The 25,146-nt window shown below is 39.7% G+C and overlaps 1 protein-coding gene across 2 annotated transcripts in view; it reads left to right on the top strand.

Moving 5' to 3' along the window:
- Prpf4b (pre-mRNA processing factor 4B) overlaps positions 1-25,146 on the top strand; it is a 33,594-nt gene that overhangs the window by 878 nt on the left and 7,570 nt on the right. For both annotated transcript variants that reach the window (XM_010622770.2, XM_010622768.2), the window contains exons 2-11: positions 7,228-8,427; positions 11,027-11,200; positions 14,532-14,687; positions 16,037-16,118; positions 17,254-17,464; positions 20,564-20,634; positions 22,574-22,664; positions 23,241-23,388; positions 24,351-24,488; positions 24,829-24,982. In XM_010622770.2, coding sequence (XP_010621072.1) covers positions 7,228-8,427; positions 11,027-11,200; positions 14,532-14,687; positions 16,037-16,118; positions 17,254-17,464; positions 20,564-20,634; positions 22,574-22,664; positions 23,241-23,388; positions 24,351-24,488; positions 24,829-24,982 — 2,425 coding nt within the window. The remainder of the gene's footprint in view (positions 1-7,227; positions 8,428-11,026; positions 11,201-14,531; positions 14,688-16,036; positions 16,119-17,253; positions 17,465-20,563; positions 20,635-22,573; positions 22,665-23,240; positions 23,389-24,350; positions 24,489-24,828; positions 24,983-25,146) is intronic.

Here is a 25,146-nt window from a genome sequence, read left to right as displayed (position 1 = left end):
CCCCCCCCCCCCCCCGCCTGAGTTTGTAGCGCTTTTTTAGGAGAACGATGAAGTAGGAGTGGGAATTGCTGTTTCCCACCCTGAAGCACTTTGTATCTATAATTAAGCTACTATAGGAATCCATGTAGCTAAGTGAGCACACTGTGTAAGGAAAAAGCTAACGGCTGCTTTTCTAAAAGCTCTGTTTTGTGCATGTGTGTTTGTGTGTGCTAGGAAAATTCAAACAAGAACCTACTGAAGTGTGGTTTTTTTAAAACAATATTCCTGGAGTGAGAAGAAGTAGATTAGATAATAGTCTCACAGCAGCTTGTTAGTGAGAGATAGGAAAACTCTTTGTCACCGGACAACTTGACAGTTCTTTGCTTTTGCATCCAGTTCTGGGCTCTTAGCAAGACAGTTAGAACCTTTTTTATGAAGGGAATTTGAAGGTTGCGTTATTAATTTCACAATTAGAAGGGAACCCATGGATTGTAAGTTTTTGTTTTTGTGTTTGTTATTTGAGACGGGGTTTGACAATGTAGTTCAGGCTGTCCTTGACCTCACTAGGTAGCCCAGGCTGGCCATGAACTCCTAGCGATCCTCCCGCCTCAGCCTCCCAAGTCTCGGGATTACAGGCATGCACCACCACACCGGGCTGTAAGGTTTTAACTAGACTGAGCATCTTTCTTACCGAGTTCGGTGTGTGGTGTAGCTGCAGTATTTATGGCATGCAGTATAAATCTATACAGCTGAATTTTCTGGTGACCTGAGAGTGTAATTCAGTTATGTCCGTTCATTTGATTTTAGGGACAGTTCAGATTCATTTTGAGGGGTGGGTCAGTCATTCATTTACATACCCAAATAATACCAGATTTGGTTATCAATATATATTTGTTTAGGCCTTGCACTGTGGCATGGAGATAGTCTTTCATTTCCCCTTCTTTACCCAGGACCCCTTGGTGTGAATGGAGTATTTGGTCTGTATTTGTTTGTCTGCTTTGACTAATTTTGAAAATAGTTAACAAAGAAAATAACTGGTGTGAAAGCAAGTTCTATGCAGGCTGATCATAGAACACCGATTCATTTTAACATTAAGGAATTTATTCAAAGGAGAAATTTTAGAATAAATATATTTGAAACTAGTTTTTAAGCTCCTGAAGACTTAGTGGCTTTTATGTGTCAGTCTCTTTCCTTGAGCCTTTTTTAACTTACTTGCATTTACTGAAGACCAGGTTTTTTTTGTTGTTGCTGTTTTGTTTTGTTTTTAGACAAGGTCTCATTACGTAGTTGAGACTGACCTGGAACTCACTTTGTAGCCCAAACTGGTCTCAACTCACAGTGATCCTCCTGCTTCAGCCTCCCAAGTGCTGGGATTACAGGAGTGCGCCACCACTCCGTAGACCAGGAATAAAGCACTGAATAAATATTAGTTTGCATAACAATCCTATGGAGATAGATACTGTTGTTTTGTGTATTTTACAGGTGATGAAACTGAAACACAGGAAAATAGTAACTTGCCTGAGGTTGCACTAACTAAAGGACTCATTTAAACTCTGGCAGTCTGGTTCTAAAACATTCTTCCTGGCTGTTGTACTGTAAGCCTCAGCTATACACTGTAGCTCCTTTCAAGTTTGTGTTTAAAGTTTCAAAATATTTTTACCTATTGCTTACTGTCCTATAAATATGGTGGAGGGGTACTGGGATGGACCCAAGGCCTTGCATATACTTTATTGCTGAGCTGGATCCCAGTCAGATCCATTTTTAGTATGACTTTTTAATTCATTGGTTTGCAGTGGGTGAGGCAGAAGGAAAGTTGGACTAGTTGGTCTTTGGGACCCATTCTAACGTACATCTATGTTAATTCTGTATTGAAAGTATAGTATGTGTCAGCGAAATATGCTTCATTGCTTTCCTTGTAATGAAGCAGTGACATTCACTTAGCTCACCCTTAAAAACATTTTTAAAGTCGGGTGTGGTGGCGCACACCTATAATCCCAGCACTCAGGCTGAGGCAGGAGGATCACTATGAGTTCAAGACCAGCCTGGGCTACATAGTGACCTCAAGGTCACTCTCAACTACATAGTGAGACCCTGTGTCAAAAAACTGGGGGGAAAAATATTTTTGTGAACTGTTTATCTTGAAAACTCCCATTCATACACAGATTTAATGAGTTATCTGTGTCTCCAAAGCATAAATTGAATGCTTCCCAAATAATTTATTAAAGCATGTGAAAGGTGAAGTTAAAATAACTCTGGTGATTGGTAGTTGGTCATTCTGTGATTTTGAGGTGGTTCCATAACTATTTTCACTGTGCCAGTTGCCCCAAGCCATAAGTCCTTAGAAGGCTAACATTTGAAACAAATGAACAGTTACTGCTAATTGTCCCAATATTGTCTGTCCTAATTCAGCTTTGTTCCCAAATCTTGACATAAGTGTAAGTTTTTATATGTGGAGTTATATGCAGCCTGTATTGTTAGTGGACACTAGCCAGTAGGACCAACATTTCCTTTTTTTAACAGGGATCATTTTTCTAGAGCTTTAGAAGAAAGTGGTTAAGGATGAACCTATTTCATCTGCCTGTGCATAGGCCCATTGTATGTAATTCAGTCTTCTGTATGGGAGATCAGGCTTTTCCCCCCAGCAGTGGGATGGAACCCAGGGCATTACAGTACTCTTAGAAGTGGTCGACCACTGAGCTGCACCCCCAGACCAAAACAGACCAGTCTCTCGCTCTCACTCTTCTCTATTGATGCTGAATGTAGAATGAGACCCTGGCTGGGCATGATAGGCAAGCTCTCTTCTGCTGAGCTCCATGGCCCTCACCATGGACTATGAGTCTTACTTCCTTCGAGAATTCCACTGAGGAAGCTTAAGGTTCGCCATTGCATAGCCCTGTACGCGAGAAGCGGAGGATTGTTGCAGTTGGCATGCAGCATTTCTGTCTAGAACCAAGTCATTCCTAGAAATACTCATCAGGCTGCAGTAGAAACTGAGATCACTCGTGGGGATGACTTTTAGCAGAAACTGGGCGTTCTGGTGCAGACCCTGACTGAGAGCATGAGGAGTTTTTTTCCTTCTCTGTGGGTTTTTAGGAATTTGAATTGTAGCTACTAAGACTTTGTAAGTTATAGAAAGCATTAGAAAAGACAGGTTCAAAAAACAGATTTTTCTTCAATTGCATTATTTTTGTAACTGCACATGAAATAATGGTACACCTTCTGTTTGTACTCTGAGGTACTGTAGATGTAACTAAGCAAAAGCAAAACGTTTGAAGAGCTATAAGTCTATAATAGTAAAAAAACAACTTTAGTCCTATGAGTATAGCTTTTCTATGTTATTCTAGATACATCATTTCATTGGCTCAGCAAATACTGAGTACCTGCTAGAAGTTAGATTTTTTGAGACAGGGTCTTACCATGTAACCCAGCCTGGCCTCAAACTCACAGTGATCCTCCTGCCTCAGTCTCCTGAGTACTGGGATTATAGGTGTGTGCCACCACTCCCAGCTAGGTTAGATAATCTTGTAGGCCCTTGGGGTAGAGTAATGAAGTGAAGATAAAAATTCTTTTCTCAAAGTGCTTATGTTATGATGGAGACCTCAGGGATTATAGCAGGTGGTGGTGCTTACTTAGAAAAATAGTTAAACACAGAAAGGAAATATGTGTGCTTTGTGTGTTACAACTAAAGTGGGATCCAGAAAACTTGCCTGAGAAAGTAACATTTGAGCAAGAGCTAAAGGAGACAAAAGGAACCAGAATTCCTGGATCTGGGGACAGCAGCTGCTGAAAAGAGAAAGTGAAGGTGCAGGGCCCTGGGGCAAGGAGAGTGCTGCAGCCACACATGTGAGAGTGTGTGTGTGTGTGTGTGTGTGTGTGTGTGTGGCGTGGCAGCCTGGGTGTTCAGCAGCAAGTGTGGGCCCCAGTCAAGGGTTTCAGCTTCTCCTCACTGAAGTAGGGATCAATAATAATAAATTTCACAGAGACTGGTGACATTTTTAAAGTGTCTTCTGTCCATCTGTCCAGTGGAGGTGCTTCGGGCTGATGTGGAGTGTATTGCCAGCCTTTTTACAGCTTTCATGTATATGTGACCTTGGGTGAGTCCCTTAAACCTCCTAGAACCTTCATCTCTGTCCAGCGATGAGGCATTTCTGGGGCACTTAGTGTGGCAGCCATTCACAGTGTGAATTTTCACAACAAACCCATGATTTATCTGTACTGTTAATTCCCCAGCTTTTACAGTTGAGAGAAGCAAGGCAGAGAGAAGCAGCTTGCTTGCCTGAGGTTACAGGAGCTGCCTCATTGGAGGCAGCATTTTGAGCCAGGTAGTTTGTCTCCAGAATCCATATTCTATGGCAGCTCTCCTTACAGTACCACCCTCAGTAATGCTGTCGGCTGCACAGTGCCCATGAGCAAAGGCAGTTACCCGGGTCTGTATGGTGGCAGCTTACCTTTGGGGCACTCAGTTCACTGTTGTAAGCGTCCAGCATCTGTTGACCTGTTCAGGCTTCAAGTGGCCTCCCTGGTAGGTGCTCTTGTTTTCTCCGTCCTGTGTATGAGGTCACCTAGGATCCAGAGATCTTGAACTTGCCTGCCCCTGACAGCCAAGGTTTTACCCCTGGCAGTTTGGAGACTGTTTAACCATTGAAGTATACTTAATTTTGAGGGCACTCAGAGAGTCTGTAGGAGGTAGCTTTGACTTCTACATTAATGACTGGAATTTTGTGCTTTGGGCTCTAGATTTTATATACCTAAAAATCATTCCCAGTACTTTAAAAAGTTCTCCATAATTTAAATTAACCTAATCTCTCCCCACCCCTAAGTCAGGGGTCAGTGGAAAAAAAGACGTATACCCAATCTTCTGAATTACAGGATGAGGATTTCCAGGAAGGAGATGTAGTTGCTTGTATACCCAGTGTTGGGAGCAGTTTGCAGTGTCTGGATCTTCTGCTTAAATCTGTTTGGTTCTGTTTCCCTCCGCAGTACAGTGATCGGGTTGTTGGTTTGTTTCGTTTTATGAAGTTACTGCTCTCTCTTTATATTCCACTGGAGTGGGCCTAGTCCAAATCCTGATTCTCACAGAGGGCAGTTTCCTCTGCTCCTCTCTTCAGTACTTCGTCCTTTCTCATACTCCATGCTAGCAGTGGAGATTAACAAAAATCAAACAGTTTTGTGTTTGATGCCATGTATGGCTATGTGTTGTCTGCTCCTTCTCTTCCCTCACCCCATTTTCAGCTAATAACTTGTCAGTCAGGACTCCTTTCTCTTAATATTCCACACACGTGCGTGTGTGCGTGCTCCCTGTTTACTGAGGACAGACCTGGCTGAAGAGCTAAACACTGTGCCTCTGCCCCTACCATAATCCTCAGAGCTGGTGGTGCATGATAGAAAGCCCAGCCAGTGGTCAGACCCTGTAGTTCTGGGCCTCTGCGACTCCGGGGAGCCTTTAGTTGTGTCCCAGCCACTCACTCCCACAGTCACACACTTGTCATCTCTTGAAATTGGCTCACTTGGAATCTTAATCTCTTAGAAAAGTTTTTCCCACAAGTTTGGTGCCTTGGCCACACTAATATATTTATTTTGCTGTATAGCCTGATCTTTGCCACCTGCTTTCTAGCTCAGAAATCCCCCTTTTTTCCTTTCAGAAATCTTTGCTCATTCTTTGGGTTAATGTTACTCAGTTTTTATTTTTTAATACACGTTTCTTCGCATAAACTTCTCTCCCCCAGCATCCCTGCTTAACCGGTAGGTAGGTTTTTCTGTGAGCTACAAGATACCTTCCCTAACCACTCAAGATGAGTTGTGATGACCTTTGTCTATTCCTGTCTTTGTTGTGTTCTTCTCCAGTGTGTTATGATTGTTGTGTGACTTTCTTTTCTACTAGTCTATCATTTCCTTGAAGGAGATAGATACTGATCATGTGTACATTGTTTTCCTGCCACTTGGCTTATTGCTTACAGTGGTAAGTGATTTTAAAAATATATTCAGAAATTGATGAGCAGGTTCATGAATTCTTAATTCCCAAGGAAGTATTTGTCATAGATAGTAGAAGTATACAGATTCATTATTTGAAGCCCTGACACAATGAACTGTATCTTCCTCCAAAAATAGTTTGAAGACCAGAGTCCACTTTAAAATTTGGTTGTGATCTCATTTTAGGTGTGATGCTGTGTTACAGGGTGACTTTAAAGGGGAAAGTTAGTGCACTGTATTGCTAAACTATGATATTTGGTAGGTTTGATATGTTAAATGTATTTTACACTTAAAATATTTTCAGTTTACAGTTGTGGGCTTACCGGAACATAACTCCATCATAAGTCAAGGAGTATCTGTAATGATCTTGAACTTGTATTTAACCCGGGATGACTATACACTACAGGCTGACTAAATTTAGATCATTAAACTCCAACTCAACGTTATCTAAGGAATTAAGCATAGACTCTCCCTTAGTCTGGTTTTATTTTTGCATAGCACTTTTTAATGTGAACATATTTTAGGGATCAAGTTTTTTATTTATAATTCAGAAGAATTAAATAATTTGGTGAACAATATTGGGTTGAACCATACATAAGAAAGTGCTGGTATTAGACTGTTGTTGACATACAAGTATCCTTCCTCATGATTAGTTTAAAGTCTTAATCCTTGTGGGTTTTCAGCATCGTCAGCCTCAGCTCCCAGACCACATCAATTACTTATTTTGGATACAGCCCAATATTGGCTCTACAGACTTTGAAATGGGTGGATGATTAGTCAGAGATGCTCAAAACAAGTGACCTGCTACGTTTCTTCAAATGTTAAGTTCTCTGAATATCAAATGAAAAAGGAGATTTGGCCCCCAGTTTATGTCGCTATTAATGTTTTATGAAAAAAAAGTCTTAAATATGTCAAAGTGCAGGTTTAAAAAATCAGATTACTGAGTGACTTCTGTAAATCAATATTAAGATTTTACTATGCCTGGTTTACAGTCCCTGTAAGTAATTTTTTAAACTTACCCCATAGTTTTTCTTCTAATGCTTTTGGTTTACAAGTTCAACCATTAGAAACAAATTGAAGTTATGTCACCACTCACTTGTAAGTTCTTGCTACACACCTTTTTTGAAATAAAGTAACTGGAGGTGTTCTGAAAAATTTTTAGTGACTGGCCTAATGTATTGCAGGCATTGAAATGGATTTTATCATTACTGTTCATTTTGTTGTGACTTAAACTGGATAAATACTGTGAGTTTAAAATGTGTTTGTATACATTTATAGGATGGAAGATGCTGATAATTCTGAAAAGAGTGTAAATGAAGAAAATGGAGAAGTATCAGAAGACCAATCCCAAAATAAACATAGCCGTCACAAAAAAAAGAAACATAAACACAGAAGTAAACACAAGAAACATAAACATTCCTCAGAAGAAGACAAGGATAAAAAACATAAACATAAGCATAAACATAAGAAACACAAAAGAAAAGAAATGATTGATGCTTCTGACAAAGAAGGTATGTCTCCAGCAAAAAGAGCTAAACTTGATGATTTAGCTTTGCTAGAAGACTTGGAGAAGCAGAGGGCCTTGATTAAAGCGGAACTTGATAACGAGCTCATGGAAGGAAAGGTCCAGTCTGGGATGGGCCTCATTTTACAAGGTTATGAGTCTGGCTCTGAAGAAGAAGGGGAGATTCATGAAAAAGCAAGAAATGGAAATAGGTCCAGTACCAGATCCTCAAGTACAAAGGGGAAACTCGAAGTTGTGGACAATAAAAATAGTACAAAAAAACGAAGTAAAAGCAGATCCAAAGAACGGACTAGACATAGGTCGGATAAAAAGAAAAGTAAGGGAGGTACTGAAATAGTTAAAGAGAAAACAACGAGGAGCAAGTCAAAGGAGAGGAAGAAGTCCAAAAGTCCATCCAAAAGAAGTAAGTCCCAAGACCAAGCAAGAAAATCAAAGTCCCCTGTCCTTAGGAGGCGGTCTCAGGAGAAAATTGGCAAGGCCAGATCTCCTACTGATGAGAAAGTTAAAATTGAAGATAAAAGTAAGACAAAAGATAGGAAAAAATCCCCAATTATAAATGAAAGTAGAAGTCGAGATCGAGGTAAAAAATCTAGATCCCCAATTGACTTACAAGGTAAATCCAAAGACAGAAGGTCACGGTCCAAAGAGAGAAAATCCAAAAGGTCTGAAGTTGATAAGGAAAAGAAGCCTATTAAGTCTCCCTCTAAGGATGCTTCCTCTGGGAAAGAAAATAGGTCACCCAGTAGAAGACCTGGTCGTAGTCCTAAGAGAAGGAGTCTGTCTCCTAAACAACGAGATAAGTCAAGGAGAAGTAGGTCTCCACTGTTGAACGATAGAAGATCTAAGCAGAGCAAATCACCTTCTCGAACTCTCTCTCCGGGTAGAAGAGCCAAGAGCCGATCTTTAGACAGAAAACGTAGGGAGCCAGAGAGAAGACGACTTTCTTCTCCAAGGTAACATGTTTACAAAATATGAATAATTTTTACTGATGCACTGTTTTTTCTTTTTTTATTGTTACATTTTAGGTATTCAGTACAGTTACATTCATTGTTGGGATCTTGTACTTTTACATGACAGGTCTTGGTTCTCATTTTTTCCCCTAGTCTCTGCCCTCCCTTCACCCCCTTCTCTCCTCCCCATTTACAAACACTTTATTTCCATTTTCTCATATTTTTTTCTTTTCCCTTATTACCTTTCCCCTACCCTTCACACTTTCCCTACATCATTAGCCCTTTTCTTCCTATTTCACATTGTCAGTTATATCATTAGGATCTTTTTTTTTTTTTGTACTGGGGATTGAACTCGGGTCCTTGTGCTTGCAAGGCAGGCCACCAACCGCTGAGCTAAATCCCCGGCTCATTAGGATCTTATTGATATACTGTATTTTAAAGAGAAAAGTAGAATTTGAGAACAACTAAAATTGAAGTTGTGAGTTCAATAATTTCAAATATAATCCATTATGTAAACACACTTATGAGTGTTTTACACATATTGCGCTTAACGACAGTTATTTTTCCTTTCAAGTTCTTGATTTAATTTGGTAGATCGCTCCTTTAAATCCAAGTAATTGAACACTTTCACTACAGCACCATACGTCACGACTGTCCATGGATGGCTTCTACCACCAGCAGTAGTCCACACGAACCTGTTAACTGATAGGTCTTAATGGTGGACCACCTTACACCTCACTCAGATGATGTATGTGATTTACCTAGGATCAAAGAACTAAGTTTTTTTAGCGGGTAGAAGGGGGATTGTTTAGAGTCAAGTCATTTTAAACCACTTTATAGAAATTGATGTAATAATATCTTGTTTATTCAGTAATTGTGTATTTTGGAATTACTGGCCAAGTTTTCCTTATTAAAAGAATGTTGGCTTGTAAAATGTTATAAATTCATAGTCATGCACTGTGTACATGTATTTAAATGTATACATTTTCATTTTATACTTGTGTGCACATGTATATAAATGTGTATTTTCATTTTATACTTGTAAATTGACTTTGAGATTTTAGTCATCACATTCTCAGATATTGCAAGACTGTTTTCAAAGTGCTCTAAAGAGATACTTTCTTTTACTATACTAAATGGCATTTGAATGAAATAGCCCCTTTTCCTTTAGCTCTCTATTGAAGCAATTGTTGGTTTAATGATTCTTGAAAAAGTGTTTTGATCCTTGTAATCTTTCACTTTGAAGACATTTTGAGCTTATTAAATACTGGACCTGAGTATTTGAAACAAAAAAGTTTTCTAATTACAGAAGTGTATACTAATAAAAACAAGTCTACATGCTGCAGAAGTAAATTTTCTGTTTCTCCATCCAAGTGTAACAGCAAAGAATATTTCATACATGTACCATAGTTAATCATTTGTTGAAACTGAATGAAAATTTAGATCCATTCCCAGGTTTTCAGTATTGTACACAAAGATGTCTGTTGTTTATGCATGCGGTTCCTCTGTAGAATAGTTTTACAGAACCAGATCTGCAAACAGCCCTGGTATGTATGTCACATTTTAGAAAATTACTACCAGATTTCCTTCCAGGAAAGATAGATCACCTTGTGCTTCCGACACTACGTAAGCTATTCTTTTCACAGAACTCTGATTAAGCAGGATCGGTGTGATCCCATTTGGCCACTCTAAAAAAACAAAAAAATAACTTCTAAGCCAAATATTTTAGATAACTAATGAGTTTAAGCATTTTTGTTTTTGTTGCATTTAAGCAAATAATACTTCATTCTTCCCAAGTCCACTCTTACTTTATCCTGTGTGTTTACACGTTTTAACCAGTCTTTGAGAGATGTGTCTTTGTACCCAGATTGTGTGACCACTACAGATCTGAGCCAAAGTCTGCCTGGCTCATCTTGCTGGATCTACAACCGTCTTTGAGGTTTTGTGCACCATTTCCAAACGTGAAGGGCAGCTCTTATTTTTATCAGTAGGGAAAGTGTTACAATTTTTGTTATTACACACAGAACTATTTACAGGGTGTCCTAACTGTTCAGATTGAATTTTCATATTATTCAGATCTGAAACTCCATTAAGAAATGTTGAAAACCTATTTTTAAAAATTAAGTTACGGAAAAGCCTGTGCTTACGGTAATACAGATGGTACATTAAGAGAGTAAAACTCATTGGAAGGGCTTTGTGAGACTTGAAAAGTTGATTTTGAATAGGCTGAGCCTAGTTCCTCAGTTCATACATTAATGTTGATTTTTATAAGATACCATTACGTTTAATTTACTTGAAGAATAAAATTCTCAACTGCAGATATATCAAGATACAGAAAAAAATGTGATTCTGAGGCAATAGAATATTACTGGGCCACTTTGGCTTCAAATCAGTGGCTTTATCAACACCTTTTAATACCTCAAACTGTGAGGCTGAGGAAACAAACTGATCACATGATCACATGCCTACTGTAGCACAGAATGTCTCTGGTCATCTGAGTTTGAATTTTGATATGAAATACACTAACCCCAGTGTTTACTCTTCTGTACACATTGAATAGATGGATCGCATGTGATTTTCCTGTTCACTTGCTTTGCTCCAGGACACGCCCTCGAGATGACCTCCTCAGCAGGCGGGAGCGGTCCAAGGACACCAGCCCCATCAACAGGTGGTCTCCAACTAGAAGAAGAAGTCGGTCTCCCATCCGAAGGCGGTCTCGCTCTCCAATCAGGCGCAGCCGGTCTCCCCGGAGGAGAAGCAGGTCTCCTCGGAGAAGGTAGAGACCTGTGCACACCCCTGCCTCAGGCTCCCTGACCCCTCAGTGTTGTTCCCCTGAGCTGTGATACTTCACACAGTCTGTTCACATTTACACAGATGTCTCCTCGGGAAGAACTCAGGCTTGTAAAAATAGGATTTTCTTTTTACGTTTTTGGAGATAAATACAAAGTGCTTTTTTTTGTCTTAACTAGCAAGTTTTTCTAAGGTAGTAAACATGTGGCCTGATTTGTTCTCATTCTGTGACTGTAGTTATTCATAATTGCTTCTTCCTGGAGAATCTCTGGTGAAAACCTGTTTGTCTAGAGCCTGTGTAGTTCCTTGGTCATTCAGAAGGGTTGACCCTTCACCCATTTTTCTCATCTGCCACGTGCGTCCTGAGTGAGCGTGATCGTAACTGCGTGTGTTTTCCACGTAGTGGGGCAAGGGCTGTGCCTTCCTCCCGCTCCTGGGCCGCTGGCCCTGTTCTCCCGACACGAGACTCTGTTGCTTCCCTCTGCAGCCCCCTTGCTGCTCCCTCACTGCTGTTGTGTTGTCATTCTGCCTTCTGTGCTCAGTGACATTCTTTGGTGATCTGCTCTTTTGGTAACTAACGTATCTTCAGTAGCTTCCTGAAGAAATCAAATGGAAAGCATATTTTTTTGGAACCTTATTCTTCAAAAAAAAAAAAAACGCCTTTTATTTTTATTGCTGATCTGGCAAGGAATCGGTTTCTAGATTCTTTCTTGAAAATTTTTAATATGTTCCATTGATTTCTAGTTTTCACTTTGCCGTGAGTGTGCTATTCTGACTCCTGGGCATCTTTAAAGGACTGGCTTTTTTTTCTTCCTTTTGTCTTCTTATTTATAATAATAAATGTCCTGTGCTTGGAAACTTCATTATAATGTGCCTTGGTGTGTGAGGATCTCCTGCCTCTCCCCTGCCCCTTGCCCTCCTAGATGCTGTTTTATAACAGGATCTTGGCTTTCTGCTCAGGGAAGTTTGGTCTCTTTTTGTTTTCTTCCTTATTATCTCCTGTTTTTTCAAATTGGACCTTCAATCTTGTAATTTTTTTCCTAATCTTTTCTGTTTGTCATTTTGTTCTACTTTTAGATTTTCTCATTCTACCTTCTTAACGTTCTATTGATTTTTTTTTTTAATTTTTTAAAATTGTTTTTACTTTTCAGAGAATACCAAGTTTATTTTGTAAGGCTTTTATTTTTTATAGTTTTCTTCTCTGCTTCGTTTCTTTCTAGGATTCTTTTGCTACTTGTTTACCTTTTCCTTTGGAAACTTTTCCTCAGAAAGCTGGCACTTGATTATTGCCTGCTCTGATTGACTAGGCATGGAGAAAGCTAATTGGAAACTGTCTTCCGTTCTGTAAGTGTAATATAAAACATGTGAGCTCACAGCTCTCACTTGAGAGTAATTAGGAAGAGACTAGCCTATCAGTGGCTGCAGCTCTTCTCTCGGGCTATAAGTTTTTCAGAATTCTCTGGCTAGAGTCTGCATGTACTTACCAGTGGTATTGGGCTGCCTCTGGCTGTTGCTTGTGCACCTGTGCAACTCTTTTCCAGGCAGGTCTTTGGCTGGAATTGTTGGCCCAGACAGCTGGGGTCAGCTGGAGCCCTGACTGGACCTGCCTGCAGCCACGCGCTCTGGTCCACACCGGCTTCTCTCTGGGATCTACTCGCATAATTTTCCAGAATTCTCTCCTCTGTTGTGGTGTGGCTTCCAGTAGAGTCCTGTCTTTTTCTTCATAGTGTAAACTTATCCTTAATCTCTCATATTTTGGTAGAGTGCCAAGAAGTATTTTGTTCCAGTTTTTAAGATAACCAATATCTTTGAAGAAAGTAAGCCTTTGTAAGTCACACTGTGAAGAGTGGTTGGCATTTTCAATTGAGAGGGGGTGATGGAAGTCTAAGGACTTCAGTTGTTTATTTCCAGCTTTGACTTCCTACTCCACCATTAGAGACGTGGCGGGAACTTATGGCATGCAGCCGGCTCTTTATATCATCAGTGCTCTAAAGGGTTCTCATCCCTGCTGTGGAGGATAGGATTTCTCTAGTACCTAGGCCTCCTGCAGATGTTAGGACAGTCTCCAGCTTGCACCTTATTTGCTCCTGTTGTGTTAAGACCCAGCTCAGTTTTGATCTGTTGCTACTCTTCCATCCAGTATGCACAGTTAAAGATTTTTGTTGGCGTCTCTCCCATCAGATGTCTTTGTATTCTCTTTACCTGTGGGCTTCTTAACTCTCCCTTTACTGTCATCATTTTAGTAAGGTTTCAGAAGTCTGCTAAGCCTGGTGGTCAGATTTGACATGAACGAGGCCTTGCAGATCATTTGACAGCGACCTGCAGCCTTTTCTGTGTGGAGTTCCACATCTTTTCTAATGTGAACTTCACCCTCTGTGTCAGCGTGGGCCAACACCATGAGGGAGGCATTGAGGAGACTGTCTGAGGGCCATTAGACCTGAAGATTTTTGTTAAAACTGCCATAACTGTATCTGAGCTGCAGCATCTTTCAGCTAACTGACAAGGTAAAACTCAGCCTTTTACGGGATGAAGTTCCAGGTTTTGCAGGGATGTGTCGTCCCATAATCGCCACAGTCAGGGCAGAGAGCACCTGTGCCTCGCCTCTGTAGTTGGTCTGCCCCTTCATTCCAGACCTTGGCAGCCACCCGTGTTTTCTATCCCTAGAGCTTCAACCTAACTTTTCATAGAAACCCCTGTTTTTATAACAATTACTTCATAAGTTTTTATAATTAATGACAGAAAGAAAACAGCATAATTAGCAGTGTGTTCAGCTTAAAGAGCTGTTGATGTTTGGTGATCATTACAGTTGATGTTGGGTGATTGTGTAAGTCAGCTGATGAGACCACAAAGAGCCTGATTCTTCTCTAACTGAAGAGTCTGAACTCCTCAGTGTCTTTCTGTGTAGCACAGCCTCGGCGCCAGGAGGACGAGCAAGGGCTGGCATGGAGCTCAGTGAGGGTTCAATCTCTACACTCAAGTCCAAATTCATAAATATTTTTCTGTCTTTTTTTTATTTATTTATTTTTTTGTACTGGGTATTGAACTCAGGACTTTGCGCTTGCCAGGCTACATCCCTGGTCCCTGATAAATATTTTTCATTACCAATTTTTTAGTTTAAAATTTGGTAAGAACAGTAGCTATGATTCAGTTAACCTGATTATTCAGTTCTTTCCTAGACTTATTTAATTTAAAATTTTAAATGCTATTTTTAAAAAGCAGTTTTGGGTTTACAGAGAGTACAGGCTCCCCTTATGCCCCTGCCCTACCTCACTTTAATTGGCATTTTAAGAAATATGTCTTTTTTTACCTTCAAATAGAGACAGAGGCCGCAGGAGCAGATCACGCTTGAGAAGAAGGTCTCGATCACGCGGGGGTCGCAGGCGAAGGAGCAGAAGCAAAGTAAAGGAAGACAAATTCAAAGGAAGTCTTTCGGAAGGAATGAAAGTTGAGCAAGAGTCTTCATCTGATGATAAGTAAGAATGGAACTTTCCCATAATTTAATTTCTCTAGCTTACAGAAACTGTGATTGACTAGGAATCTTAAAATGCTTTCCACCAGAATATGAAAAGTGAATCTAGTCCTTTAGTCTTGAATTCAAGAGTTACTCTTGTGTGATTACCAGGTAGGTTTGTGGCAAGAGATAGTGGTTTTCTGGGTTTAAAGGTCCCCTTCAGCTGGAGTGCATACTGTGCATACTGTGCTGTGGTTTTATTAGGAGCCTTTCATTTTTATTTGCAAAAATGGATACATTAATTAGTCCTGTCAGTCTGAGTTGCCCATTTAGGGAAATGAATTTTTATACAAAGTGTCACCTTTTCAATTCACGTCCCATGGGGCATGCTTTATACTTGAGGCTAGCTGGTGGCAAGTGTGATTATTATAATGGGAAAATATAGGAACATTTCAGTGCCTAATAAAATATTAGAAAAAGTTTTAAATTACGTACTTGGTTGTCTAATTAGACTATCACAAAAATAAACAGTTTAGTGTTGTAGTTGTCAACTTGGGAATACTTGGTTCCCTGGGGATGTTTGGCATTGTGTTAAAGACATACTTGGTTGTCTTTTAGTAGCAGAAGGCTACAAGTAATTGTTTCCTGCAGTGCACAAGCTAACACCCTCCTCAAATATCTGTACCAAAAAACCAGTAGTGCTGTGGCTAAGAAACCCCGACTAAAGCTTGGTGACTAAGAAAGCGAGTGAAGTGTTCAGTAGAGATGCTGGTTTAGTCAGTGCTGTCAGCTTACATTTCTGCTGTGAACAGTCTGGATTGCACTGAGAGGGGTCATAGAACTGAGGGAGGAGATTTATTTAGGGGGTGCATGGGACAGGGCTGGGGCAGTATTTGGGTTGAACCACATCCCCCATGGGTTACATGCGAGTGCTTGCATGCGCATTGCCTATACAGAAGGAACCAGTAGTTCTCATGAGTTTACCAAAGGTTCTGTGACCAGGAAAAGTAACAGCTTATTTACCTGTGTCAGCCCTCACTTTATAGGTGGGAAAACTGAGGTCAGAGAAGTGAAACAGTACCATGAAGGTTACAAAGAGCCAGGGATGACTTCGTTTTTTAACTTAGGGAACTTTTTTGTTACCAGTTTATGTGCCATGAAAATCTGTGAAGAGGAAATTGAGACAGAGGGGTAAATTACTTACCAGGCTTCCAAAGAAGGTGATTGAGACCATTTAGAAATGAGTATTGCAGCGCAAGACTTTTGCTTTGTCTGAATTTCGACCTGCATTTCTCAGCGTTTCTTTACTTTTTAAAATGTAACAGTTACAGTTTTAGAATCTCTAAGGATGTTTGAAATTTTGTTTTAAAGCCTCGAAGATTTTGATGTAGAGGAAGAGGATGAAGAAGCACTAATAGAACAGAGAAGAATACAGAGGCAAGCAATTGTTCAGGTGTGTGGTTTTTTACAAAAACTTTTTAATGCATTCTCTAATCACTAGTAGTGATATCTCAGCAGGTCTTTAGGAAAGGAGCATGTATATAAAATTCATGAGATTTGATAGTTTCATTAGTTATCACAACAGAGATAGTATCCTTTGTTTCATTTAATAAACTTTGGTGAAAACTTGTAAATTGTAAGAATTGAAGTTGGGCTTTCAATGAACACGAAAATTCTCATCTGTGTAAAGTTGAAAATTTTCACGTGCCAAAAATTGTGTTTTACTATGTGGAAAAAAGCAAACATTGCAATGAAACATTGGAAAAACAATATTGAGACTAGAACTAGGTGATGAAGAAAATGATGAGCAGGGCTGGTATCATACTCAGATCTCAGTAAAGTTACTTCACTTGTGGTTTGCTGCCTTGGAAGATGGTCATCTCCTCCTTGGCTGTCCCAAAAGGAAACAAAACCATAGTGGGCCACTAGATCCCTGTGGGTGGCAGCTCACCTGCGTATACCCAAAGCAGGTCCCTGGGATGTAGAGTAAAGGAAGGAAATGACTTGAATCACAAGAGAAGCAGGGCCAAATTAGGAAGTGTTTCAGGGACATGGGTGAAGTTATTATTAAACTGGAACCCCTGAAAACTTGGTTGAATCTTTTTTTGTTCTTGCCCAGGTCCACAATCCCTTATCTCCAATCCTTGGGGCCAGATGTGCTTCAGAACTCAGAAAGTTTTGAATTTTAGAAAGGTAATATGGTGCATCTATGTATATCATGTAGTGCCATCAGTGGGGTCCAAAGCAGACCCCATACTCAGCACATCATCAACCCCATAATCAGCACATTCTACAGGGAGACGTACACGTCGTCACCCTGGGTGTATGACAGTGAGCAGCATCTCATCTGGTCAGCTATAAGTTTGCTGCCTGATTAGTATGCACCAAACAGAAAGACTCGTTCAAGGATTCTCTGAGGTTGGGGAGTATGTAAGGGATTCTGGATCTGATTCAACCAAGAGATCAGTACCTTTTTGTCATTGTTTCACAGTGAGACTCTTAACTTTTTAATCAACAACTATTAGTAAATTAATGTATTCAGATAGCGTAAGATTTTATGAAAATGATCTGTTGTGTTGTTGTTACAGAAATATAAGTACCTGGCTGAAGACAGCAATATGTCTGTGCCGTCGGAACCCAGCAGCCCCCAGAGCAGCACTCGAACACGGTCGCCCTCTCCGGATGACATCCTAGAGCGGGTGGCCGCCGACGTTAAAGAGTACGAACGGGAAAACGTTGACACATTTGAGGCCTCAGTAAAAGCCAAGCATAATCTCATGACAGTTGAACAGAATAATGGTGCGTGAGGTAGATTTTTGTTCTGGCCACACTTTTCCCTGAATTTTTAGCTGTGTGACTATAATGCGAGACCTTATTTGAGGTGAGATTTGGGATAGGGAAAAAGGAGATGGGAAGAGGAATGTTGCTTCTGCTAAATATTACAGTAACATTAAGTGTGTCATTCTGCATGTTGTGTATAATGTGGTTTTACCGGTCACATAACTGAACTCCCGTGTTTTCATTACTTTATGTTCTGCATGTTGGAGTATTTTAAAGCAAATCCCAGCCATGATTCCATTCAACCTGTAAATATTTGTTTTATCATCAGTATCTATTTCCAGTTGGTTCAAATCAAAATCCAAGCAAGATTTATATATACCTTTAGTATATATGAGGTGCGATTAAAAAATACAGTGTGTCACTAAATAAAAAAATATTACAGGAAAGAGACACTGCCATAATCCCTCTCACTGGGAACACATTAGCCCATCGTTCTTGCCACTCATGAAGAAGCTGGGGAAGCTTTGTGGTATTTTTGTGACTGGGGCGGGAAGGGCTGGAAGTGAACAGTGCCAGATCTGGAGAATCGGGGGGAGGAGGGTGCACCACACTGTTCCCAGCCTGCCTTTCTACTGGGTGGTACTCGGCGGCAGCATTCACTGTTTCTCGTCACACTTCGTAGAAACACAAAGACTTCGAGAATCGCTTCAGAAAGTGGAAAGAACTATGGGATACATGTGTTTGAAGGTAGCAGGGAGCATTTTGAGAGGGAGTAATACCACTGTGTCTTTCTAATTTAAACATGCACTGTATTTCTCATCCACCTGTTTTGTATCATTTAAGCCTCTTCATCTTGATACTGTATTTCTTTTGTGTTTTCCCCTCTTGCTACTTACAAGGATAATGAGCAGTGGGTCCAATAAAATTCTCTGCTCTGCATTTTGACTGGCCAGATTCTCATGTTTAATTTGTTTCCTCAGTTTCCAGTATTTCTTGAAAACTAGGAGTTAGTGTTGGAGGCAAATAAATTTAGGTTTTGGCATGAATACTTCCTAAGTGTTGCTGTGCACTTGGATCACAGCAAGTGGTGTGTGTGTGTGTGTGTCCTGTTTTTATTCACACTGAGGTTGGAATGGACCACATCTGTCCTGTGTAGTTTTCCACTAGCTATTTATCTAATGATTTTAACAGCTCTTGATGACCATTACTGTACTGGGGATTCTATTATTTTGAAATAATTTTTTTTCTATCATTCTTAAAGTCGTTTTAATTTTTCTATGAAATGAGTTTCCACTTGTTGTATCTATAGTGTAATGTACTTTATACAGGGAAGGCAGAATAACTATGTGATTATTTTCCTTCACTTGACCCCTTTTTAGAATAAAATACAGTTAGTACCCAAAAAATCTTCATAGCACTAATGAGATACTGATTTTTTTATGGGTTTTTATTGTTTAGTACCATTATGTTTCAGTCCGTTGCTGTTGCATTTCTTTTGGTAGCACAAATTATTTTCTCTTCAACCATTGAAGAGTTGAACAGAGTCCACACCAGGGTGTGAAGGGAGGAGCCCTTTTAAGTAGGTTTCCAATGTCCATTTGAACCAACTCCTTGAATATTTAAAACCGCTCTTTCGCTAGCACTCTTTATATGAAGGGTTAGGCAGTAGTTTGTCACAAAGCACCATTCTTCCCCTACGTACACACTTAAAAATATGAAACAGGCCATATAGAAAATACGTAGTGCTGGCAGGCACCCTGGGGTGCACTGTAATGCAGATAATTCGGGAGGCTAAGACAGGAGGTGGAGAGTTCAGGGCTCACCTGAGCACTTCAGCAAGACTGTCTCAAAATAAAATTTGAGAAGGACCAGGGATGGAGCCCAGTGGTCGAGAGCTTGCCTGCCTTGAGTGAGACCTGGGCTCAATCCCAAGGGCTGCAGGAAAAAAAAAAAAACCCCAGCCCATATAGTAACTTCTTTGATATTATATTTTTCTTTTCTCTTAGAATGAAAAACATAGTTCTATTAACACAATTGCGGATGTCTTACTATATTCAAAGTTCTACACACACATTATCATTATTAAATAAGTGTACTGAGTGCAGCTTGAAATTTCAGTGGTTCTTTCTGGCCTCAGGATACATCTTTAGGTGCAATGTATATTCATAATTCTGTTTTAAAATCATTTAATTCTTTATATGGTAATACCACCTGTTTGGTAGGTTTAGTATTTTAGTTTTTTCCCGTTTGCTTTTGATTTTTAAGTAGTATCTTTTAAATTATTAAGACATTTTTGTGTGTGTTTTAAACACATCTGTATAAGTATGATCTTCCTCATTTGCTCCTAAAACGTGTGCCATCCAGAGTCTTAACAGTGGATATTTAGATTTTGTTCAGTTGTTGGCTGTATGTGGAACATTAATTTAAAACCCAGTGTCGTTTTTAATGTGTGGCCTCTGTGTTTTGGGCACTGTACTCTCCCCTAAGGGCGATTGTTGGATCAGAACATTGAAGGCTTATGTACTTTGGCTATACATTGTCAAATTTTTCTCTTAAAAGAGCTATATAATTTTGCCATTCCATAAACAATGTCTTAGGCGTATTTATCCAGAACCTTATTAACAAGATACTGTAATACTTTTGGATTTTTAGCCAGGATTATAAGTGAGAAATAGTGTCTTGCAGTTTCAATTTAAAATCCTCTGCTGTAATTGAGATTGAGATATGTATATATGCTTAAAGCATTTGTGGAGTTTGTAGTTTTTTTGCCCAGTTTTCTGTGGCATTATTTAGACTTTTTAGAGGAAAAATATATACAGATCAATATCAATCTTGGTCGATAGTGGAGAGTTTAAGGTGCAAATTAAAAATAGGCCTCTTTAAAGTCTTAATTTATTAGCTTACACATTTAAACAGTGGCGGAAGTTGATATTAAGTCTTTCTGGAATGCAACTTTTTAGTAAAATGGATAGTTTTCTATATATTAAGTAGAATGAAGTGATTATAAATTATTAATTGAAAACTAATATGCAGGAAGGAAGAAAATGCTTGAATTATTGTGACTTTCCATTGACTTTTGCTTTGTGTGTTCAAATACTAACACTCATTTCCTTTCAGGTTCTCAGAAGAAACTGTTGGCTCCTGATATGTTTACAGAATCTGATGATATGTTTGCTGCGTATTTTGATGTAAGTACTTTTAAATTAACTGATGAAAAGGAAAAAATATAATAACAAATACAGGTAAGGATAAAAGCTCGTGTAAAAGACATTAACTTGGTTTGTTTGTTTGTTTTTGATATTAGCATTTGGACAGTCTGGGTCAAGGATGTCTGGAAAACATGCTAGTTTTGCACCTTTTCTCTTAAGTCTGAAATTAGGTCAAAAATCTTAAAACAAGTAGTGCAAATGGGCTTGAGGGTGGAGCTCAGCACTACAGTGCTTTCTCGGCATGTGCCAGGCAGGCCTGGAGTTTGATTTGCTGTAGCATGAAAAAAAATATGCACACACATGAATTGCAGAGCAGTTTAGAGCTTCATGCAGGTTGCACCCTGAGTGACTTAAATGTGTACTGTAGCGGGTATATACATACGTGTCAGTAGATGCATGTGGTAATTAAGATAAAGCAGGATCTGTATTTGCAGACCTTTAGAACAGAGTCCACTTTAAGCTTCTTTGTTGTAGGTAATTGATTGGGACCTAATAGTGTACTCACTGAAGAGTTGAAAATGTTACGAAAAAGTGGGCTGAGAAATTTATCAGTGCCTTTTGTTTGAAAAGTCTTTTAATACATTCAAAAGTGAGGCCATTTTTAACATGAATTGAAAAGGCCATAAGACATGGGGCCTTGAGAAGGGAAAACAGTGGAAAATAAAAATGGGGCAGAATAAATGGTCTCCCAGTCCTTGAGGACATTGGAAATTGGCCCAATTAGGTTATGGTATGTTATGCAGACTGCAGCAGAAGCAGCAAAACATGGATGAGTTAAGAGGAAGAAGTGAGTATTGAAACAGTTGTTTCGTCCACACCCATCATTTCCCCAGGTATTTGTGTTACTCGGCTTTCTGTCAGAGACAGTGAACTGATAATGAGCAGAGGTTCTTTGTGGCTCACAGTCACAGTCTGACTGGTTGGGCCCCTTCCTCTGGGCCTGTAGTGAGGCAGAAGTGTGTGACAAAGCCAGGCTTCTTCCACGATCAGGAAAGGGTAGAAAACGTAAAGAGGCCTGCAGTCCTCTTGATGTGCACATTTCTAGTGACCTGAAGACTTCTCAGCAGGCCCGTTACACAGTTCCTGTCATCCTCCGGTAGTGCCTCTGTGGAGACCAAGCTGTATTTAACACAGAGACCTTTGGAGGACATTTACCATCCAAGCTACAGCAGTGCGGAAGGATTTGAGGATGTCGTGGACTGTGACCTGCAGAATTTTTGCCAGGTCCTAGGTGATGCTTTTTAGCTTCCCTCACAAGCACCACTAGTGTAGCCAGTGAATGTCTTATTTCTATGCATGTACGAAATGTCTGTGTGGCCAGGACAGTACAGGAAATGGTGAGGGCCAGGGATGTAGCTCTGTGGTGCTGCGCCTGTCTAGCAAGTACAAAGTCCCGAGTTCAATCCCTGGTACTGGAAAAAAAAATTAAAAATAAAAAAGTTGTGACAATTGGTAAGTGAGAGAGGAACACTAAGGTTATTACCTCATTACCAGTCTAGTTTTGTTCTAGTCTCTCTCGTCAGCTAAAGAAAACTAGATCTCATTCTGACTTTTTATTTTCTTTTTTGTTTGTTTTGTTTTGTTTTGTTTTGTTTTTGGTACCGGGGTTTGAACTCGGGTCCTTGTGCTTGCAAGGCAGGCCAATGAACCACTGAGCTAAATCCCCGGCCCTTGACTTTTTAGTTTCATTTATAATATCCTAGTCATAATCATAAAAGGTTTTGAAGATACTTGGGTTCTTTTTTCCCAAGTGTTACTACAATGTAGGAAACTGGTAATTAACCATGTTGCATTTATGTAATTGATAGTAATTGTTTAATTTGGAATAAAATATTTTGTTGCCCTTTTTTGTTATAAAGGTAGCTCTTTAAAGGTGTGATTGGTGGTCAAGCAACTCAAGTTGTCTCCTTAATTTCAGAGTGCTCGTCTGCGGGCTGCTGGCATTGGAAAAGATTTCAAAGAGAATCCCAATCTCCGAGATAACTGGACTGATGCAGAAGGCTATTATCGTAAGTTCACATTCCTGACTAACTTTAGAGCCCAATGTAACACTTTGTAAAGATCACATCGTGGGGTTCAGATGTGTGTTGTTGGAGATCTCGGAAAACTCATCACAGTTTTGTGACCTAAGGAGTGTGTGGCCCATCTGGCTGAGACAGGAGCCTACTTTGTATTCACAGATCAAGGGGAGGAGGAGACTCAGTTACAGCCCGAGGCTGCTCAAAGTTACTTCCGGGCCTGAGAGAACTCCCCAAAAGGGAATGTAAATGTTACTTGTTCATCTCAGTGTATATCCAAGACAGATCCCAGGGACCAAGTGACAGGCAGGATGCACTTTGGGGAGAGGGAGCCGGTTCTTCCCGGCTCAGCGGGAAAGTCATTGGCGGTTGATCAGACACCAGGAACTACTTGTAGTCACCTGAAGCGGGCATGCAGCTCTCACTCCTTTCTGAAACAGTGACCTTTGGGCCATGGCTGCAGTCCTCCATTCTAGAGATCTGACACCATATTTAAGTAGCTTCACTGATTCCTGTTTGCTGATTCTGTTCATTGGTGGGATTTCTGACTTTTATTGGTTGTTCTAGGTGTGAACATAGGTGAAGTCCTAGATAAGCGTTACAATGTGTATGGCTACACTGGGCAAGGGGTCTTCAGCAATGTTGTGCGAGCCAGAGATAACGCACGAGCCAACCAAGAAGTGGCTGTGAAGATCATCAGGAACAATGAGCTCATGTAAGTTCAGAGAACAGAGGAGATGGAACCTTCCTAACACAAATACTGACATCAACATTTTTTAAAAAGGTGTAAAACAAGTGTTGCATTTATAAAGTGATAGAAGTAGTTTGCTGGGTTTTTAATTTGAAGATGTGTTGTACATAAAGTATAGGAACCATGGGCTGACTCTGTTTAGTTCCTAGTACACAAGTGTGAACTTAGACATCTACCTTCTACTGTCAATTTTATGCCATCTTTTGCTGTAATGTCTTAAGACCAGAGGTGAGAAATGGAAAAATCATGACATATGGTGGCCTGTAGAAAATAAGAACTCATTTATTAACTACTCGTGGGAGTTGTGTATCTTACCTCTTCTTTAATAGAATAAACAGTTGCTCTACCTGGGTGCTAACACATTGTATATGCCTCATACAGAGCTGGTGCTGATGTCAGCTTACTGGTTTTGAATGCTCGAGCAAGTGCTGTAAATTTTTACTGAAGTATATACTGGCTAGGCTTAGAAAGTTTGAGAAATTTCTTCTATAGACACTCAATTTACAGTGCAGCTTGTTAACAGACGCTAGCCAGATAGTGTAATAAGATAACCAAATGTTAAAACTTAGTAACACATATCCAGTAGTAAGTATACCCTTAACGGAAGTAGAAGACTGGTTTTGTGATGTGATTCCATTCTTGTTAAAAATCAGTGTATCAAGACCTTTTGAGATAAAATGTGCAAGAGTGATTTCCCTCAAAGCAGAGTTGGTTTGTTGCTCAGTGTTTGTGTATTCATTGGTTATTGTGGAAATGAATTCTGTCATGGAAATACGTGGCAGAGAATAAACTGCCATAGATTTACTACTCAGGCTCATTCGTGTTTAAAGTACATACTAAGATCCATCAGATTAGTAGGTCTAACAGACCCTGCTCTCTGAAATGCTGTGAATGTTCCACTTAGACCTAATTTTCTTTCCTTGCAGGCAAAAGACTGGTTTAAAAGAACTGGAGTTCTTGAAAAAACTTAACGATGCTGATCCTGATGACAAATTTCATTGTCTGCGCCTCTTCAGACACTTTTATCACAAGCAACATCTCTGTCTCGTGTTTGAGCCTCTCAGGTACAGTGTCAGAGCCTGTACCTTAAACTGAAAGTGTAGCTGCTACGTCTCTGCCAACCTCATTTTGGATAAATGCTGTGGCAAATTATCTGGGTATTTGAGTTTTTTCAGTCGACTCTTAGTTTTTGTTTTATAACTTAATTTTGGGTCATGAGTTAGCTTTCTGACAATTTATCAGCGTTGGGGAGGGAATTCATAAGCAATATTTCGTTGTAAATTGAATTTTGCACTTCATTTTATTCCTGTGTGAATTTATTTTTTTTTTTTTGCCTTTTATAAAATTTCATTTTGTCTTTTAAGCCCCATTTTGTTTTTCTTTTTTTTGTTTCTCTCCTAAAAGTATGAATTTACGAGAGGTATTAAAAAAGTATGGTAAAGACGTTGGTCTTCATATTAAAGCTGTAAGATCGTACAGTCAGCAGCTATTCCTGGCATTGAAACTCCTGAAAAGATGCAACATCCTGCACGCAGATATCAAGCCGGACAATATCCTGGTAAGCAGCAGCTCGGTCACCTGCGCTCCCCGTCTTCTCTTCCTGGCAATATGCTTATTACTGTAGTGGTTCAGAAATGACATTGTAGAAGCAGACCTTACAATTTTTGTTTTGTTGTTGTTGTTTTCCATGTTTTTTTTTTTTTTTTTTTTTTTTTTTTTTTT

Source organism: Fukomys damarensis, unplaced genomic scaffold (genome assembly GCF_012274545.1).
Source record: "Fukomys damarensis isolate Sample0158 unplaced genomic scaffold, DMR_v1.0_HiC HiC_scaffold_10, whole genome shotgun sequence".
Taxonomy (NCBI): Eukaryota; Metazoa; Chordata; class Mammalia; order Rodentia; family Bathyergidae; genus Fukomys; species Fukomys damarensis.
Note: the sequence above shows the minus strand (reverse complement) of the source record. Positions and strands in the feature narration are given on the sequence as shown.